The sequence below is a fragment of the Syngnathoides biaculeatus genome, chromosome 23 (assembly GCF_019802595.1).
Source record: "Syngnathoides biaculeatus isolate LvHL_M chromosome 23, ASM1980259v1, whole genome shotgun sequence".
In the NCBI taxonomy this organism is placed as follows: domain Eukaryota; kingdom Metazoa; phylum Chordata; class Actinopteri; order Syngnathiformes; family Syngnathidae; genus Syngnathoides; species Syngnathoides biaculeatus.
Genome location: NC_084662.1, coordinates 9,388,248 through 9,406,840, shown reverse-complemented (window position 1 = coordinate 9,406,840; position 18,593 = coordinate 9,388,248). Strand labels below are relative to the sequence as shown.

Below are 18,593 nucleotides of genomic sequence, written 5' to 3'. Positions count from 1 at the left end.
AGGGTGTACCCCGCCTCGTGCCTGTTGACAGCTGGGATGGGCTCCGGCACTCCCTGCGACCCTTGTGAGGATAAGGGGCTAAAGAAAATTGATGGATTTCTGAACTACTTTTGGAATCTCAAATCAAGGGAAATGGGTTTTTCAACTATTGTTGACGTTTGGTAACACAACAATGCTTGCTATATCGCAACGTAATCATCTATCCATCCATCCATTTTCTCAGGCGCGGGGAGAACATGAAAACTCCACACAGGCGGGGCTGGGATCGAACCCGGGGCCTCAGAACTGTGAGGCCAACGCTTTCCAGCTCATGATATGGCAATTTGAAATTTTGGAACAGATTTTAACAAAAATCTCAGAAGTTGATACACAGGATTTGCCTTCGTGGGCCACATGAAATCACGCAGATGGCTGCATCTGGCCCACGGGCCTCGAGTTTGACACCTGTGGACTAGCTAGATAGTGTTTTTGGGATAATATATATATTTTTCAAATGGAAAAATGTAAAATAAAGAAAAGAAACTAAAGACCAAGTGAAAGCCGCATTCGCAAATTAGTCAACTAGATGATGTTATTTTCCTGGCAACTCGGGTCGGACACGTTTTCTTTATATGCAAGGCCAACTCTTTGCTCCTTTGTCAGGTCGCTTCTGGATTGGCTACATTCCGCTTCACGTCACAATCCACGACGTCGCGACTCGGGAACCCTCAGCTTTCCTCACACACGTGAAGATTTTTGGATATGAATATTGAACACAATTGTTATTGCCCCCCCCCCCCACTACTGTTTCAGACCCAATTATTGAGACAAATGAACTTTTAATACGCTCCAGACAACACGATAATCTTATAAAACTTGAGCTGATCTGGCGTTTCTTTTTCCCTTGGACAGGAAGGGGAACTATCAGGACAAAAATAGCCCAATTATCTTTGTGTGTGCACCAGTTGAGTCTCATAAATACCAAATCATGGACAATTTTTAGCATAGCAAGTCCCAATTAAGTCCCAAAATAGGCGACTTACTCGAAATCTGATTCGAGTCATGTGACCTTTGCGCAATTCAATCGATGATCTGAAGCCACCATTTCCAGTCCGAAAAGACGACCCCGCTCGAAATTTCCCATTCAAAACTGAGTTGAGGAAACGACAACCCGTCACGAAAGCGGCCAAAAGCTAAGCCGAGAACGGCGGTCCTGGTGGGGGGTTTTCAAGGCGGCGATCACCCCACGTAAACGCCAACGAGCGCTTCTCCACGGCTTCAAGACAGACGCGTTTCATTCCGCCTTTTGTGTGAGGTGGAGGCAGACAAGGAGGAATGCAGATAAAAGCTCGGGTAAACAGCGCCGCAGTCGTGAGCCGTAATCTTCCGCATTGTCCCCAGGAGGAATGCGTCGATTCGCGAGTGCCGCGCTGCCCAAAAAAACGGCTGATAACGGGAAACGGAATCAAGCGGCGTCCGTCGGCCGTCCCAAAAGCCGTCCCCGATACGCGTCAATTTTAGAAATCGGGACTCGAATGACATGACAAGTCTTGCGTTTTTCGAGGTCGTTTGTTTTTGTTTTTGTGCGGTTTGCTCGAAAACGGAAGCTATGACGTGGAGTCCAGGATTATGAAAATATGATTTAAGGATTGTGTTTGATTTTTTTATAAAATGGTGAAAAAGACATTGGCAAAACGCAAGGTTTGTCATTACTATAAAACCTACAAAAAAAAAATAGTAAATTACGTTTACTTCACAGTTGAGATCACTGATTGCTGATGAAACGTAAACATATGTCATGTCATTCTCCAAGATGCTTATCCTCACAAGGGATGCGGGAAAGATGGAGGCTATTCCAGCTAGCTTCAGGCAAAAGGTGGACCGCACCCTGAACTGGTCACCAGCAAGTCGCAGGGCTGACAGGGAATCGATCCCACGCTGGCCGCACCAAAGGCAGGCTCGTGTACAACTACACCATCAGTGACTAGACCGTAAACACATGCATGTAATAAAAAGTATTTAATAAAAAGTATTCGACAATTGGTTAATGCAGTGGTCAGATTTCAGTCCGTAGTTGCCCGACCCAAGTCAGACTTTGCGGATTGGACTTGAGTCGCTAGATTTTTGTCGCTGAAACTTTGTACTCTACCCGGCTGACTTTGCACTTTTGCTTATCAATGATACTCGTCAATATTTTTGAAGCTGAAATGAATCGTATCGGAGCGACTCATCCAAACGTGACACACCGCGGAGGCTTTTTATCAATGCGCTGACACATCACTGTCCGCGAGCACCCCACAGTGTAGTGAGTCACGCAGCGGGGAATGTATCAAATACTTGACGGTGGGAGCACATGCCTTGACCCCCCCCCCCCACACACTTCCCAGTCTTTCTTTCATGCCCCAACTTCCTCCATGACTCATGCGTGCCTATTCTTCTAAAGTGTACATGCTCTGTCCATTTAACTATCTCACATACACACGCATGCTAACTCAGAGACGACAGCGTCAGGCGGCCATTTTTCTGTCTTTTTTCAGTGGCGTCAAAACAATTCACTCGGGTCTTTTTTTGAAGTCATGTATTTTTTTAAGTTAATTTATTATGTTATAATTGCTTCTGGTTAAATATAAGTGAGTGAATTTCCAACGTCAATGCTGGTTAACTTTTCAAATTAATCCCTACTACGTTAAAATGTTGCCCGAAGACAATTTGAACACATTCTGTGGAGCAAAAAAGTGTGTCTCAAATAATTTTTTCCTATTAAAATGAATGGAAATGACATAAATGCCCACTTTAGCCAGCTAGAAAAAAACGCAAGGCAGACAAATGGATAAGCTGTTCATTGACATGTCTTACTCCTCCTAGCTCATCAGTGCAGTACTAATACTGTATCAGTCACTTATTGCAGAGGATAAATAATATATGACTGTTAGTTGTAAATACACAAAGTAATTCTCGTTTAGTTCGATACTACACAACGACAGTCTGCTAGAACAATGAAATTCCAGAGGATGCTACACGTCTAAGTCCTCACAGCTCATCAGTGCAGCGCTAATATCAGTCACTCATAGCAGAGGATAAATATTATATGACTGTTAATTGTAAATACACAGAGTAATTCTCGTTCGTCTAGTTTGACACTACAGACCGGCAGTCTGCTAGAACAATGAAATTCCAGAGGATGTTATATCTCAGCGAGGCAATGTAATCGAAATGGATATTTTGTTTGATTAAATAATCCATATATTAATAATTTCCTGAGATTCCAAAATTTAATAGGATGAATTTTTGTAATGACTGCACAAAACGATTTGAGGTATTTTGTCTCGAAGCTGCTGTGACGTGAGGAGAAAACCTATAATCTAAATCAAAATAGTGTCGAGCGCAGGAATGTTTGAGGAGGGGTCTTGAATGGTTTGTGTGGGTGGGGGTGCGAGGAGGAATTGGGAGGGGCTGGTGGGGTTGCAGGGGGGGGGGGGGTTGGGGCAGTTTGGGCGGAGGCGCTTTTTGTTGCTTGCAACGACGAGCCATGACATCATCTCAGAGGAGAACACTCGCGAAAAAGGGCTCCCCCTCCCCGTCTTTTCCAAGAAGTGTCTCAGCGACATAAATGGCGGAAAAGGGAAATGAACTGGATGAGTGTGCGAAAGCACGCAAAGGGCAGTAATATTTTTTTTCTTGTTCTTCTACACTCCTAAAACCACTGTCCAGCATTCTCTTAACATCTCTCCCGCTCCATTATAAATTGTCACGTGCCACCGGTGTAGTGGAGGACCCAAATGCGGGACTCCGAGACAAAGGCATAATGTCCAGCGGGTTTTATTGCAGAAGTGGTGTCCGCACACGGTAACACAGTGCAAACTCGATGAACTGACAAATGCCCGTGACCAAAACTCCAACATAAATACATTGTCAATTAACATGCCGAATGCTGCAACAGCTGTGACGAGTGCCAGAGGTGGCAGTGCCCAGAGCGGTGACCAGGTGACGCCCCCTCCTGGCAGTGCTCCGGCCCCGCTCATAACATAAAGTGAACCTCACTACACTCTATTATGGTTTCTTGTTTGCACTCCAGCAATATCGCAGTTTTGATGGGTTTTTACAATTATACAAGCTGGTTTTATTTACCATAACATCAATGCTAATTTCTATCGTTCTATCTATCATTTTGCTTTATATGCTAGCATGCAGCTAGCAGACTATTGCTAGCCAAAATTATATGGTTTGTTTGGACTTTGTAGAGTGTAAATATACAATGTTGATTCCACTTTTGTTTTTTTCTGGAGAATTAGACAATAAGATGAAAGTTTGAGCGGGGCTTGATATCAGCACCCACCAAGCCTCCAAACGCAGGTGAATTTCAGCAGTGACGGGTAACACTGTCACCCCTTCTAGCAACTTTATCGGGTTGTATAAGGCTTGAGAAAGTTTTTTTTCTGCTAAACGTGCCCCTCTTGACGAATGTATTTTGACCCGGAAAAATTTTCAGGAAAAATAGTTCCAAGTGAAAATGCTGAGTGGCTCGCGACTCTGGGAAACCACTCTGGCTCAATTCTCAATTGGAGAACTGTGCGCGCGAGAGCAGGCGCTAAGGCTAATAACGTAACATAACGCTTATAATGGGATGACAGTACGTTCCCCCTCCCGGCCCAGCAATTCTGGACGCGGTCCTTCACATTTTTCATTCTCTGTCAAGGATTTCCACAAATGAAACATGGACGTTGGGCAAGCTTTACAGCATTTTTGTGGCCCCAACAGAGTTGAATGACGCTCCTCCGGCCCGATAGATCATTTATAACATATGTTTCACTCATTCGATAAGCCATCTCTCGTCCCAAAACATGCAAAAGAACTCTGATCCCACTGGATGCTGTGTGGAAAATCAACCTACAGTTTAGAAGAGTCCGCCCGGCATCCACGGCAATCACTGGCCTGACACGGGCTCGCCCGTCGCGTAGTGTAAACGTAGCCTTGGGAATAATTTTAGCAGTAATAAAAGGTTAACTACTGTATTACATAGGGGGTAAAACTAACCTTTTTTTTATGGTCTCTCTATGTCACCGATTTTCACCTATCGTGGGTGCATCTGGAATGTACCATTTGTGATAAACGGACATTCAGTGTACTTTCTACCATTCAAACACCCAGCCTTGCGCGTGTGTGTCCAAGAATGTCAAGCAGGAAGCACAATCATTCCTTGACATCCCCGATCGCTCTTCCTGTCCGCGTTTCCTTGGTCCTACTCGACTCTGGACAATGTTTACAACCGCACAACCGTGACGTCGTTCACTCAGATCCAATCTTTTCTGACGTTGTTATATCACGCTTTGTCCTTTGTTGACGTTCGAACGGGAGGGATACGTTCCGGGCCCACCCGGCAATAAGTGAAAATCCACGATGGGGAAAATGTACAGAGATTTTTTTGTTTTTGTTTCAAATAGCGTAATTCCCGGCCTATAGAGCGCACCTGGTTATAAGCCTCACCCAGTACATTTGTAAAGGAAATACCATTTATTACATACGTACGCCCCATCTGTGTAAAAGCCGCAAGTGCCCACATTGAAACCCACATTTAAACACGAGATATTTACAAAGAAAGATGGTACACAGCTGACGCTAGAACTAGCGCCACCGTGCTAACGCTAACACTAGCGCCAGCACCGCGCTAATAGGGCCGGGTTAAAAAAAAAAAAAAAACACACACACCACTAAAAGTCACTGAGACACGGCAGTAACACGCTAGGGCAGCGCTAACGGGGCCGGACCGGCAAAAGTCACTTCCTCGGCACATATATTCCACCGGTCTCACTTTTTACCTTTTCCGCTCGAGTGACAACCTTGCGGCCGTTTGAAAAAAAATGCACAAATTAGCCGCATCACGTGAAAGCGTGTGAAAAAAGTCGCGGTTTATAGGCCGGAACTTACAGTATATGAAGTTTTGTCCATCCCACTTGCTTACAACACACTTAGAACACCCAAAAAAATCTGTTACTGTACAAGCATGAATGAAAATTCTGTACACATTGTGGCGTCTGTGTGTATTTGATTCCTTTCATGCAGTCGAGTCGCCCGCAGTTCAAATCTTAATAATCGTGTACCCGGCTAAAACGCTGAAGGATTGAGACTTAATTTCCCTAAAGGAGTACTGTATATATACTGTACTGTATTTAGTCAGGCTTGCCATCTGTCATCAACCTTTTCGTTGCATTCCAGACATTTTTTTTTTTGCTACAGTTCTTCCGTGGCTGTATTTTGTCTTCTATTTTTGTCCGCTTCAAAATAAAAAAGTGTCCAAACCAGACCCCTGAGGAGCCCTTGTTGGCTTTCATTTCCATTTAATTTGATTTTAAAATAGGTTTCACGTACTTAATTTGAGTTTTGTTTGGTAAATGTGACTTCAGCCCTGACGCTAAACTTAAACCGGGAACATAAAGTCACCGCAACACTAAGTGAACCCATCAGAGGCACTTTTTACAAGAAATATATATATGTATTTCATATTATCTTTTTTTCATAAAACAAACTGGATGCTACTGACATATTTGCTGACTTCCAAGTTGTGTACACGGGGGAAAACCCTGATGATAGTTCAGGTAAATCGCCATGTTAGAGGTTTCACTGAAAGGTTTCCCTATTAGCCTATTATGCGTAATAAGACTCACGCCCATACCATCTGGCATATAACAAAGGCTTTAACCCCAAGAATACACAGGGGGGGGGACGGGTTAATATGGGTTAATGTGAGCTCTATTTCATGACTTAATCTCATTCAATTTCTTCGTTACAGCCTTTAGGACTTGCTTGATCCTAACGTGTCATTAAATGCCGCGTGACGGCATCTAGCATGCATTGAAATGCCGACAAATTCCCACGACGGGAGATTCATAGAGACGCCTCTTAAATACGATGAGACGACGGCATTGTAGGAATAGGGAGTGGGGGTCCACTTTAGAAGGAGAAGGATGGGGGGGGGGGGACATTCCTGTTCCATTCTCTCTTAGCCTCCTTGTGCCTGGGGGGAGGTTCGGGGTTGAGGCGGGGGGAGATTAGGTTTCCCTGATGCCGGGAAAGATGAGAGAGCAGCGCTCGCAGATACGAGCCCGACCAGAACTTCCGTACCCCAACCGTGTTTTCAGCTTTTTGGGCTGTGACATTCTTGTTCCTGTTGTTTTGCGCGTTCACCAGCAGGACTTTTACAACAGAGTCACAATAAAGTTGAGTTGAGGAAAGTTGCCTTTCTGTAATTACGACGCAATGGACCGTTCTGACCTGTCAATCACTCGTACAATAATAGCCAATCAGATAGCCGCATCGTCTTAACCCCTGGCTTGACACGCCCCTCTCGCCGTATTGTCCCACAAGCAATGCTGGTTGTCAGTAGCGTGCGCTTGGAAAAGTTAATGTTACAAAGAAAATGGCCCTCGGATACTCCGTTGGACAAGTCTGACGCATTTGGCAAAAAACATACCCCAACATTATCTGGAATACGCGATAGAGAATCGACTTCAAACACGTTATGTTCAATCACCATTTTGAAAACTTGTGGGACACGGCTAAGGGGGCGGAGCTTAAGGTCGCCATGGGAAAGGACCATTGTGGCGCTATTAAGATTGAATAAGGTTACAGGTCAAAATCCATTACGAAACACTTTGAACGGGAAGTGGTATTTATTTACAAAAGACTATCGGAATTACCGACCGAGTACAGTAGAACGGAGAGTGACCCACGAGTTCCCCGACGAGCCCTCGCTCGGTCGATTCTGTGCTTTGTGTTGCGAGCCGAAACGTGGGACACGAGCAAGTCGCTCGAGTGGGAAAAATAGTTGAGCAGAAATCTGACCAAGTCGGAGGTTAGCGAGCTGATTTTGATCTTTTCCTTCCTCGGCACTGGGGAAACTGGCAGGACGACAAAAAGGCCTGCTGTCCGATCCGCCGGCCAGCCAGTGATAGATGACGGCTTCATAATTGAGGTTCGCTATATCTCGTCTTGCCCCGGTGGGCATCCCTCCAGCAACCTCTTCATAACAAACCACTAAATAAAACATGCTGCCGAGGCGGATGGAACAATGATGGATCCCGTGGGGGGTTGGGGTGGGGGCGTGGGGGGCTTTCAAGCACTCCACTCCAACATGAACTCGCCAGCACTTTCCTCTGTGATCGTTCCTCGGAAAATAATCAGAAAAACATCCCAGTTGTGCAAAACTGCACTGTGGGGGTGGGGGGGGGGGTAGACCCGGGTGCGAGGCGCAATGAGCACCGGCAGTTGGAACGTGAAAGCGAAACCTGGGCAGAAGCGCGACTGGTTTGCGTTACGGTGACGTTTCCAGCCTAAAGCTGCATTGGCAGACGCCGGACACGGCTTAATTGAAGGGCGGGGCTGCATATTTTCGGACGATGAACACAAAACACTCGTCATCCGCAGTTAAGTCTTGGAGTAGATTCACAGCCGTACAGTTGGAGGATGTCTTTATCATGCTAATCGGTGATGATCTGGAAGGGGTTTAGGGTTAGTGGGAGGAGTTTAGTGGAGGCGTTGCTGTTTAGGACAGAATTCAGGCCATGGTATTGGATTTAGACTTTAGGGTAGGGTTAAGGGATTTGGGATTCTTCTTCTTCTTCTTCTCCTTTCGGCTTGTCCCGATTAGGGATCGCCACAGCTTGCCATCTTTTTCCATCTAAACCTATCTGGTGCATCTTCCTCTCTAACAGCCACAGTCCTCATGTCCTCCCTGACATCATCCATCAACCTTTTCTGTGGTCTTCCTCTCTCTTGCTCTTTTGCCTGGCAGCTCCATCCTCAGCACCCTTTTTACCAACCTACTCACTCTCTCGCCTCTGGAAATGTCCAAACCATCTAAGTCTGCTCCCTCAAACCTGGTCTCCAAAAGATCCAACTTTGGGTGTCCCTCTAATGAGCTCATTTCTAATCCTATCCGACTTGCTCACTCCGAGCGAGAACCTCAACATCCTCATTTCTGCCACCTCCAGTTCTGCTTCCGTGCCACCGTCTCAAATTCGTACATCATGGCCGGCCTCACCACTGTTTTATAAACTTTTCCCTTCGTCCTAGCAGAGAGTCTTCTGTCACAAAGAACACCAGACACCTTCCGCCAACTGTTCCACCCCGCTTGGACCCGTTTCTTCACTTCCTTACCACACTCTCCATTCCTCTGTATTGTTGACCCTGAGTTTTTGAAGTCCTCCACCCTCGCCATCTCTTCTCCCTGGAGCCTCACACTTCCTCCTCCGCCCCTCACATTCATGCACATACTCTGTTTTACTTCGGCTAATCTTCATTCCTCTCCTTTCTAGTGCGTGCCTCCATCTTTCTAATTGTTCCTCCACCTGCTCCCTGCTTTCACTGCAGATTAAGGTTAAGGGATTTGGGTTTAAGGTTAGCATTTGTGGACTGGTGTTCAGGTCAGGTCTCTGGATTTGCGTAGCGGTAGGGGTTGGGTTTCTGTTAAATGCAGCAAAAATTGTGACTAGCTTGTTGCATGAACATCTCTATCAAGTAGGATTTTATTTTTATTTTTTTTGGCCTCGACTTAAACAAGAAACATATGTGGGCTCAGCACGTATGCAAACAGTTAAAGACCATATTGCTGATAAATGATGTCCAGCGGTCCTGCACATGGACTGAACTGTCGGCACATCTTCCCAAAAGCAACAGAGTCAGCACTCGCTACACGCCCCAACTCCCTAAAAAAAAAAAGACAACATCTGTCCTCTTGCGCAGCCTGCAAGCCATCAGGGAGGGACGTTGAAGACCGGGGCCAATGCATTACATCAACGACGTCATTCTTTTGGACTCACTCAGCGGGCATGAACTCATCCGGCTGCAGTCAGACTCCTCGCTGCCAAGAAGCATCCCTTTGCTCGCCATCGAAAACCGGCCCTCTTTTATTATTCATCACGTTTGCTTTTTGTCTACTTGTAAACTTGCAAAACTATAAAAAAAAAAAAAAAACATCAGCTCCGTGGTTAACGTTGGATTCCAGTAACCGGGGAAGTGGAAGTTTCAGAACTCCTACTTGGAAAAGTGCAATGGAACGCCACTGGAAGTTGTAGATCGCAGACTTCAGAATTGGACGAAAATCCCCCTTGACTCAAATCCAAACATCACTTAGAACGGAACAAGATGTAGATAATATAGATCTTTCGAATGATTGAAGTTCCGAAGCATATAATATCTGATCTGGCACTTTTCAGCGCTCATTCATTGACGTTCTGGTCGCAGTTGAAAGGAACTTGTTGAAGCTCAACAACGCTGACTTTCCAACAGAGAACCGTTCCTTTCATGATACGATGCATCGTAATATATCGATCAAAACAGTAAGACATCAAAAAGCGCCATTTGAGTTAAATTTCACACCACAAAAATTTTATTCTACTCAAGTGGCTGCGGGAGTTATCGTCCGCCCGCCAGCATCTGCTGTCCAAACATAAGCCCGGTCCGGATTTTCCATACAGTACAGTAAGGAAACCGACCTAAACCGTAGCGCTTGGTTGGCTTTTGTTCCCCCGAAAGACTTTTTTAGCTGAAAACACAAATCGCACTTTCAAAATTAACCACAAAAAGCGACAACAAAGGCTCCCGTTTGTTTTGATTTTGATTTTCTACATAGCAGTGCAGAGGCGTCGTGACCTCGAGTGAGGTTGACTACACTCGTACTTTGATAACATTGGAAATAACAGCTTAATTAAATTCCATTAATAATGACAAAAACATTTTCCCATTATGCACGTTAACCTGCTGTTCGCTTTTTGGACTTGTTCTGAGTATTGGGAGTTTGGAGGGGGTAAAAAAAATGGAGCTTTGAAGACATTTGGTCAAGCTCTAACCAAAATATGGAGTTTGTATGCTCCGCCCACACACCAAAAGAAAAATATTTTCACGATTTAGCATCACTCATACATCGAGTGTACTTGGTTCAAATTTGATTGCCAGCCAGAAAAAAAAATTGATGATGTCGATTAGTTTTGAACGACTTGTGGAAATGGCCAAATTGGGCCCAAAATGGCTCCTTCAACCCAAAATGGCTTTCGAGCAGTGTTTCGTAGACTTTTTTTTTTTTTTTTTAAATAGTTCTACTTAGGATAGATTAGTCAACCGAATTTCATGCCTTCGAGAGGGTGAATTTTCAAAAGTTCTAAAGTTTGGCGTTTTAGGGCGAGTCCTCAAAACTTTTTACCATTCCTTGTCCACGCCCGCTGGAAGAAGTAAAACGAAAATGGCAACTGAGCATTTCCTGTCGGTCGAGTACATGTGGTCCAAACTTGCTAGCAATCAGACAAGTTCATATTTGAGGCATCCTGAAATTGATCAACCGTGCTCGAAAATGGCCGCTTTGAACCAGAATGGCCGAGATGACTTCTTCAGACCTGCCCACCAAAATTTTGCAAGATGGAAACGTCCTCAAAATGGTAGTTTAGCAGGCCTCAGATTAATCACAACACAGAAACAAAATATTTCAAATACTCCGTCTACATGGATGTATTCAGGGAGTGTAAACAACATGCACTGATGTGTCTATTGTGTGTTGTCCGTTTGATGTGCAGCCTCGCGGTTTTGTTGTGTTTGGCTGTTATCGGGCCGTTTTCGCTTCCTGTCTCCCACGGTGACGGTTTATCAGCCTTCGCAGTGAGGGTGTAAGGATTTGCCGGGATACCTTTCGCTCCAACTCCCATTGTGTCCACAGCCCCCCCCCCCCACCCCATCCCTTACCCCCACCGGCTTTCAACCCCTGCTCCTTCGAGTCAAAACCTTGAAGCTGCAGAATACGTTAACTGATATGTTCTACTTCTCATCAGAAATATGGATAATGAGCAGCCAAGTTCTCTACGGGAACCATCAAAGTCCAATAAGTCGATGACGCTCTTCAGTCGAGCGGCGGCGTCATCCAGCGGGTGTCGGGTTGCTCTATAAACGCGCAGCGCCGCTTAATGAAAAAAGCTAATTAATGTGCTTATTTGAAAGCGCGCTACGTGACATTTCTCGGCGTTTCAAGCGGTGTTGGGTTACCCCGTTTCCCCCTCGGGCCGCGGCGTCTTATGAAGAAGTGCGCGGGCTCGCTCTGCGCCAGGGTCCAGGTCACGGCCTGCTAAATATTTAGGGAGGGTGTATACACGCCCCTGCGGCCCTCCCAGATAGAGCCTGACACAATAGCGACGGCAAAAATAATAAACACGTGCAGCTGCGGGGATGGAACGCCGCAGGTTGAGGACGGAGCCGCGCAATCATAACAAATTGCGCGCATTGACCGCCGGCTCGCGTCTCCTGTCCAATGCGTGTCTGTGGATTTTGTGCAACCTTCACTGAGTGTGTGTGTGCAGACATTTTTGGGTGTCCAAAGCAGTGTGTAATGTCAGCTTCTTTCGCTTTACTAAATTTGTCTTTCCCAAACCTGTTAAAGCCCAATTGTCATCCCAATAAACATTCTCAAATAAATGTTGTAATGAAAAATACATATAACATTATTCACTTCAATGTCTATACGAAAAAATCAATATGAGCGGAGAGCGCGTCATCCAAGCGCAAAGTTGCGGAAGTCTTATTGGACATCCAAGTGGTCGGCATATTGGCTGCATCTTCTGTCCGTGATGTCACAACGGGACAGTCGCCATTGAAAACACGCGGTGGCCCCCACTATGGGAGACGAACACGCCCCTTCTGAGACGGAAGACTTTTCGAAGAAGAGAACATCTCACAACCGAGTGAAGTGACCGGGGCAATATTACCCTTATCGTTTCGAGCCATATTTAGATGATATGCGGATCACGGCCAAACCGCATGCGACCAAACCACCTCCCCGCGGCGGTGACAAAAACAACGACGCCCGCGAGCGACGCCGACGCCGCGGCCAAACCGCCTCCCGGACTTACGTACACGGATCTTTTGCTACGTTATGAGAGGTTTACGTCCCCCCGCCCCCAAAAACTATTGTTTTTGTTTAGCAGCTCTATACACACTTACCTGTCATTTGGAACCCACAAAGCTCTCGTCCTTTGCACCTATGCAATATATTTTTCATGACAAACCGGGTCTTTTGGAAAAGTACGAAAAGCAAATCCATCCGAGCGAGTGTTCGAGCAATATCGAGCAATGCAACGAGCCGGCATTTTGGCTAACACGAAGGAAGAATGAGCGACCTTCCAGCAAGTAAAACTAGTAGAAACATACGAGACCACTTGAGTGCGCTACCGCCCTGTACGTCACTTCCTGCTTCTTCTCGAAAACAAATCCCTCGAGTGGATTTTCATGGTGGGAGTTACGGAAAGCAACATACGTCAAAATCATGTTTTGTGGTGAAAAAACGGATGGGACCATTCTGTCTGACGTTTTTTCATCAATAACATACTAAAAATCATTCAATTTTTGGACAGTGGACCTTTAAAGAAAAACACCCACTTCAATGTCCTCACATATTTGGATTTCACCAGGAAAAAGTGTGGCTGTTGCACCCTTTCAGTGGGGAAATTGCGGGGGTTTGAAACACACCATTCCATACGGTTGCAACGACAACAAACACTTGCCCACCTTCTGCCAGTGTGTTGTCCTCCGAGTGTCCACTCAGACTGGTCAGGCTGGAGATCTGTCCATTCTTCTGCAGGGCCTGAAAAAACGGGAAGACATATTGCGCTATAAAGTATGCATGCAGCACTTGCATTTCTGTGCTACCCCGAAACGGATCAGCTTAGCTTGGAGCGAGACTAAATGGTACAAAGCCCAAAGATAAACCACTTCCTGCACGGAATGCAGTAGTACGTGTCCATACGTACGTCCAAAAACAGAACTGTTAAAAAGAGTATTTTTTTTGACAGGTGCAAATAATTGAGAGCTATATTTGAAGAAAATACTAACAGTTGTGATTTTTCCTCAAATAATCCATTCCAGATGACCGGGAAGTCGGAATATTTACGATGTTCAATCGGAAATCAAAACCATCGGAATCCTGCTCAATGTTCAAGACACACATTCCCCGACTTCAAAGAGAAATTGTAGGAATCTGACGTGAAGCAACTCACAGCATGTGAATGTAAAATGCCACTTGAAAAATATTGCAACGTCTGAACCGAGACCACCCTGCTGATAGATATAATACTAGTGGTGTGCCACAAGGCTCTATCCTAATGTCACATGTTTTTCCATTACATAATCAATATATATTTCCTGGTGCTATCGTGGAAAACTACTTGTGTTCCACAAGAGTGGATACTGGGTCCAGAAGGTCAGATAATACATTGTGGGTTCTCGGTTTTACGATGGTCGTGTAACACGAGGGTCCGAGGTTACGAATGGCGTACGATGAAGTACTTTGCGGAGTGGCACAAGAAGACATCATCACGCGGCACAGGAAGGCAAAGTCGGTCGTACTGTTTTTCAATAGTTTGATATTTATGGACCCACTGCTTTTTTAACGTAGTATCTGACTTCGGGACAAATTAGAACGCAGTTATAAATTCTGGACCCGCCGTGTACGGCATGGACGCTGGGATAAAGACAGCAGTTCATCCCACAAGCACATAGTATTTTTGTTCCTGTGGCAAACAGACAAAAACAAGGCTCCGAAAGGGATTTCTGTGGGATTGCGCTGCCAGAACCAGAAACACCAGGTAGAGTATGTTAGCAACAAGTTAACAAGACACTGGGCAACTCCAAAAAGCCGGATCAAGTGAGTCAGAAAGTGTTTCCTACTGGCAGCGAACATCTCGAACCGACGGTCGCGCGATGGCCAGGCCAGAAGATGGAGCGCCAACCGGAGCCTCCCCCCCAGGGACGCCAATGGCGCTAACGGAGCACTCGGGTACAAATATTTCCAGGAAACAGGTGGAAGAACTGCACTTTGCTGGAGACACGCTACGGGGGGGGGGACGCTAAATGATGGGACAACGGAGTGACGAGCCTTCATGTTACGTTCGCAGAACTGCGGCCAACGATGGAAAAGTAATAAAGTTCAAATATTTTCGGACTGTGCTTGAGTAGATTTTGAAAGCCTCTGCACTTTCCTTGTGTACTGAATTTATCTTTCGGATGACTTCAAATATTTGTACTTTTTACGACTACACTTTTGTTCAACCCCCATGGACGATGACGAATAAAGTAATAATTTGAGGGAAAAAAATAAAACAGAACTTTCGCGAGCAATTTCGTGATCTTCCCAAGAATACCCTTGGAAAGTTTTTGCAGCAGCGCAGGCGCTTTTCCAGCCGTCAGGAGGTCCGATCAGATCTCCTGCGCGAGATCCGGCCGGTGGACCTTTGGCCCTGCGGTCATCCCTTCCTTCCCAAGTCCATCACATGACTTTCATTCCCAGGATTCCTCACCCCCCCCCATTCGCCAACATTCCAAAGATTCCCCCCCTCCAACACCTGACTCTGCTCGCTTTTGTCACCCCACCTCGACCATACTGTCGCTCGTCCGACTCCCGGTGGCCCGAAGGCAAGTCTTTGAGCCAAGGATGTGCGCAAACATTACGACATCCCACATAAAATCTGGAACCAAGAAGCCAACTTAAAAAAAAAAAATGTACGTGTCTAGAGAAGAGGAGAGAAGAAAAGATTTGGGTTGTGAATAAAGTCCTGCCGAGCGCAAACGTACTTGTTACGACTACCTGGAAAGTTTAAAAATGAAACTGTATTCATATTTGCAGGCAAAATAGTTCAAGCCAACAATCCACCCACTCAGTCCCCCCACCCCCCCGCATGTCCGCTCAGCCCTGCCACCCTCCAATCTTTTAGCGCCATCTATTATCGCCGACCCGAGTACACGGCGGAGATGAAAGCCCGACAAGAACCTCGAGCGCGCTTTCGCTCTTTCCACGACTCATTAATTCGCAGAAACAGCGCTCGCCGATTTTGCTCTTCGGCTCCTTCTGCGGAGGAACAGCAAGTTCTCCGAAAAAGTAGTGAAGAAAAAAAAAAAAATCGGACGCTTTAGAGAAGGTCAAATTCAGTTAAAGTTGAATTATGATAGCGTATTTCACTTTCAGTTGAAATGAAATGGCAGCATGAGCTTTTTTTTGTGAGCGGCGTGCAAATGATTCCAAATGAAAGCTTTCCCGATTCTCCGAGTTCTGCTGACGTGGAGCGTTCAAAAGTGCTCCAAGGAAACTAAATGAATCAAGTTAGTGTGACTTGCTAATTGGATTTGGGCTCTGAATACTTAAAAGTAGCGGACAAAACAAGAAAAAAAAAAACAAACCCACCTTTGCCATTTGGGGGGGTCACAAGAGCACTTGCGTGGCTCATGGAGAGAAACAACAATTAAACCTGAATTGTGAATCACGCTTGATTAAGACGTTGTTTTGTCATTTGATTTAGACGTCAGGTGCAGTAGATTTTAAAGATGACACGCTGTGGCGACCCCTGATGGGACAAGCCGAAAGGGAAAGAAAGAAAGAAAGTCCTGATGGTACCGCATGCGCAAGTCTGGTGTGGCGGAGAAATATGTTTAGAATAGTACAGGGCGTGTATGAGGGGAGCAGGACAGCGAAGAGGAATTTAAGGTGGAGGTGGGACTGCATCAGGGATCCGCGCTGAGCCCCTTCCTGTTTCCAGTAGTAAGGGATTGGTTGACAGATGAAGTTGGACTGGAGTCCCCTTGGACCATGGAGAGCGTGGTAAGGAAGTGAAGAAACTGGTCCAAGCGGGGTGGAACAGCTGGCGGAAGGTGTCTGGTGTTCGATGTGACGGAAGAGTCTCTGCTAGGATGAAGGGCAAAGTTTATAAAACGGGAGTGAGGCCGGCCATGATGTACGGATTAGAGACGATGGCACGGAAGCAGAACTGGAGGTGGCACAAATGAAGATGTTGAGGTTCTCGCTCGGAGTGAGCAGGTCGGATAAGATTAGAACTGAGGTCATTACAGGGGCAGATTAAGTCGGATGTTTTGGAGACAAGGTTCGAGAGAGCAGACTTGGATGGTTTGGACATGTCCAGAGGCGAGAGAGGGAGTTTGTTGGTAGAAGGGTGCCAGGCAAAAGAGGGAGAGAAAGACTAAAGAAAAGGTTAATGGATGTTGTGAACGAGGACATGAGGAGTGTGGGTGTTAGTGAGGAAGATGCACGAGATAGGCTTAGATGGAAAAAGATGACACGCTGTGGCGACCCCTCACGGGACAAGCCGAAAGGAAAAGAAGAGGAAGAATTTTATTTTGATGTGTTGGGGGGGGGGATTTTTTTTGTGTGTGTGCGGAAAAAAAAGAGGACATTTCATACCCAACGTGCTTTACGTATTTAAAAGCACTTGAAACAAAACGGTTCCAATTCTCACTTTATCGTTTTCATGCAGCCGTAGCATTTATCCAGCAACACGCTAACGAAAAACGGTCGACACCGCATCACAGTTCGCGGAACCGATCCTATGTGACACTTTGTAAGATGACGTTAAATATATTGCTTGTTCGGAACCGCTGCGCTTGCCGCGGTCATGGTGCTGAAGTTGAGGAGGAGGACACGCGACGGAATCAATCGAAAGAACCGCGAGCTCTCCGTGCTCCGCTAGCCACCCCCGGACCGGTATTTACGTAGCAAAAAGCGCAAAACACCTGTGACGGTCGTGCTCGACCTACACGGCCGCAGCTCGGCCCTTTAACCCAAATCCTCGGTACCACCCAGCGCTCGTCTGTTTCTCATCACCGGCTTGGGTGTACGAACAGCAAACAGCAACGGTTGGCAAGCCCCTCAGGACACCACACCGTGCTAATCGGGACCGCTCGGGCAGTGTTTGACCCCGTGGGGGGGGGGGGGGGACGGCTTGGGGGGTGCTTCCCCAATTGGGTCACAATAACAAATACGCATTCGTTTGTTGACCTCCAAGCATCCTTGAACACATGAGAGGCCTCACACGATTGGGGAAAGATGAAAAACATGCTTCAAATTGCGTTTTGTTTTGGACGCCTTGATCGCGTTGGAACAGATTATTATTATTTTTATTTTTTATTTTTTGCATGGAAATACGTCACCGAACCGACGCCGACACCGGTCTGTACAGTTTCAAATAGTAAATTATTTTCAATTTAATTTAACAGAATAAAAATGTGAAACGATATTTTACAATTTTAAAAAATGTATTTATCACCCAACATAACTTGTAAGAGGTATATTTAAACTAATTTAATAATAAAAATGATTAACTTATCTACCTATTAGAAATGCAATATGTGAAAAAAGTGAAACATATTTTACAATATAAAAAAATTATTTAGAACCCAACATACCTTGTAAGAGATATATTTAAACTAATTTAATAATAAAAATGATTAACTTATCTACCTATTAGAAATGCAATATGTGAAAAAAGTGAAACATATTTTACAATATAAAAAAATTATTTAGAACCCAACATACCTTGTAAGAGATATATTTAAACTAATTTAATAATAAAAATGATTAACTTATCTACCTATTAGAAATGCAATATGTGAAAAAAGTGAAACATATTTTACAATATAAAAAAATTATTTAGAACCCAACATACCTTGTAAGAGATATATTTAAACTAATTTAATAATAAAAATGACGAACTTATCTACTTGTTAGAAATGCAATAAAAACATTACAAAAATTAAAAAATAAAATGTATTTGTGTATGTATGTTTGTTAACGTAGTCAA

General features: G+C 45.2%; 1 protein-coding gene across 2 annotated transcripts in view; it reads right to left on the bottom strand.

Moving 5' to 3' along the window:
* akap12b (A kinase (PRKA) anchor protein 12b) overlaps window positions 1-18,593 on the bottom strand; it is a 39,630-nt gene that overhangs the window by 10,892 nt on the left and 10,145 nt on the right. Inside the window, exons 1-2 of one of the 2 annotated variants that reach the window (XM_061813008.1) lie at window positions 15,379-15,402; window positions 13,519-13,594 (exon numbers count right to left, since the gene is read on the bottom strand). In XM_061813008.1, the coding sequence (XP_061668992.1) occupies window positions 13,519-13,594; window positions 15,379-15,387 (85 nt within the window). In that variant the 5' untranslated portion in view covers window positions 15,388-15,402. Of the gene's footprint in view, window positions 1-13,518; window positions 13,595-15,378; window positions 15,403-18,593 lie in introns of those variants that run through there. The other variant, XM_061813007.1, reaches the window with a different exon arrangement.